The 356-nt window shown below is 33.4% G+C and overlaps 1 protein-coding gene across 1 annotated transcript in view; it reads left to right on the top strand.

Annotated features, from left to right (window-relative positions):
* The window catches only part of LOC119593383 (tudor and KH domain-containing protein homolog), a gene marked incomplete at its 3' end in the record, with an annotated part of 10569 nt that extends 10302 nt beyond the window's left edge, over nt 1-267 (top strand). Inside the window, 1 exon segment of the mRNA XM_037942312.1 lies at nt 163-267. Within this exon segment, the coding sequence (XP_037798240.1) occupies nt 163-267 (105 nt within the window).
* Nucleotides 268-356: the final 89 nt, after the last annotated feature.

Here is a 356-nt window from a genome sequence, read left to right on the forward strand (position 1 = left end):
GAGGAATTATAATTTATGCTTGATAAAAGAATTTACGTTTTAATCCATCTACCTCTACATTATTGACATGCATATTTAAGTTTTCATGATGTCCACCAAAAATTGGTATATGATTATAATATATAATATATACCCATAAAATTAACATTTCATTTACACCAGGTGGCAGAAGAGGAGGAAATGAGACAACAGATCCAGGCCTCGGCGGTTAACATGTCAATGAGAGCAAGAGGTCGCCAAGCTCCACTGGAAAATGGGGGCAGTGAGGTAAGTTGAAGGCTATTAACATTATCATTTATTGTGGAAATTTGAGGCAAAATGAGAAAATAATTGTTTAAATAAACTTTTCATCAAAG

The sequence above is a fragment of the Penaeus monodon genome, chromosome 32, assembly GCF_015228065.2.
Source record: "Penaeus monodon isolate SGIC_2016 chromosome 32, NSTDA_Pmon_1, whole genome shotgun sequence".
In the NCBI taxonomy this organism is placed as follows: domain Eukaryota; kingdom Metazoa; phylum Arthropoda; class Malacostraca; order Decapoda; family Penaeidae; genus Penaeus; species Penaeus monodon.